Source organism: Myotis davidii, unplaced genomic scaffold (genome assembly GCF_000327345.1).
Source record: "Myotis davidii unplaced genomic scaffold, ASM32734v1 scaffold975, whole genome shotgun sequence".
Classification (NCBI taxonomy): domain Eukaryota; kingdom Metazoa; phylum Chordata; class Mammalia; order Chiroptera; family Vespertilionidae; genus Myotis; species Myotis davidii.
Window position 1 is genome coordinate 105,522 of NW_006286791.1, and position 1,147 is coordinate 106,668.

The window sequence follows — 1,147 nt, forward strand, 5'->3', positions numbered from 1 at the left end:
GCTTAGTGTAGATTCCCAGTCGCCCCGATGTCGCTTCCACCACACGTGATGGAGAAGGATCTTGGTTTTGTCCCCTGTTAATGGCGGTGCTTTGAGTCACCCCACTTCCTGTTTCTGACCGGGGGCAACCTGGAAGGGTTACGGTGGACACTGAATGTGGGGGCCAGCCGAGGGCTTGGGCACCCGGTAGGAATCTAGGAAACTCCCTTTCCTCCCGATGAGCTGGGCGCTGAAACGTTAGGGAGAAGTTGCTGGCGTTTTCTTGGACATTCAGGCACGGGGGCTCGTATGCACGTGAAGAAGTAGCTCCCGTTGTGTAGGCTGGGGCGTGGCTCTAAGGTGTGATCTGCACAGCAGAGGGCGCTGTAGGTACAGACGTGCGTTTGAAGCTGTGAAGGTGAAAGGCGTGAAAAGGGAAGCTCACTGAGGGGCCGCTGGTTCTAGTCACCCGAAGAGAAATGCAATAATAATCTGAAGACCTGTTTGTTCTTCCAGCTTATGGGAACTAAAGAAGAGTTTGTTAAAGTCCGGAAGAAGGATCTGGAACGGCTGACGACTGAAGTGATGCAAATACGGGACTTCCTACCCAGGATACTAAATGGGGAAGTACTGGAAAGCTTCCAGAAATTAAAGGTTGTAGAAAAAAGTGAGTCTTGCTTCCTCTCCAGCAGGCGTTGTTGGTGACAGCAGTCTGGTCCAGCATGCTTACCTTACTTACATAGATAGCAGTAAAATAATTGTAAATAAACCTCAAGGTACCGTTCTAGTTCTTCATTACATTTGGGAGAGTCAGAGAAGACAAAGTTAGAAAGGGAGGGGCTCGAATGAGTGACTGGGACCTGTGTTGTTTGTGTTGGAGGAAGGGTTGCTAGCTCTCTGAAGTAGCTATTACCAGCTTCTCTTTTTCTCCACCTCCTTCCTTGGCAGAAGAATTATATATATATATATATTTTTTTTTTGAAATATATTTTATTGATATTTTTATAGAGAAGAAGGGTGAGGGATAGAGAGTTAGAAACATCAATGAGAGAGAAACATCGATCAGCTGCCTCCCTCAAACCCTCACCTGGGGATGCAAGGTACATGCCCTTGACCAGAATCCAACCTGGGACCCTTCAGTCTGCAGGCCAACGCTCTATCCACTGAG

At 48.0% G+C, this 1,147-nt stretch overlaps 1 protein-coding gene across 1 annotated transcript in view; it reads left to right on the forward strand.

Annotated features, from left to right (window-relative positions):
• Positions 1-460: 460 nt before the first annotated feature.
• The window catches only part of HSF2BP (heat shock transcription factor 2 binding protein), a 72,836-nt gene continuing 72,149 nt past the window's right edge, over positions 461-1,147 (forward strand). Inside the window, exon 1 of the mRNA XM_006758692.2 lies at positions 461-646. Within this exon, the coding sequence (XP_006758755.1) occupies positions 499-646 (148 nt within the window). The 5' untranslated portion in view covers positions 461-498. The remainder of the gene's footprint in view (positions 647-1,147) is intronic.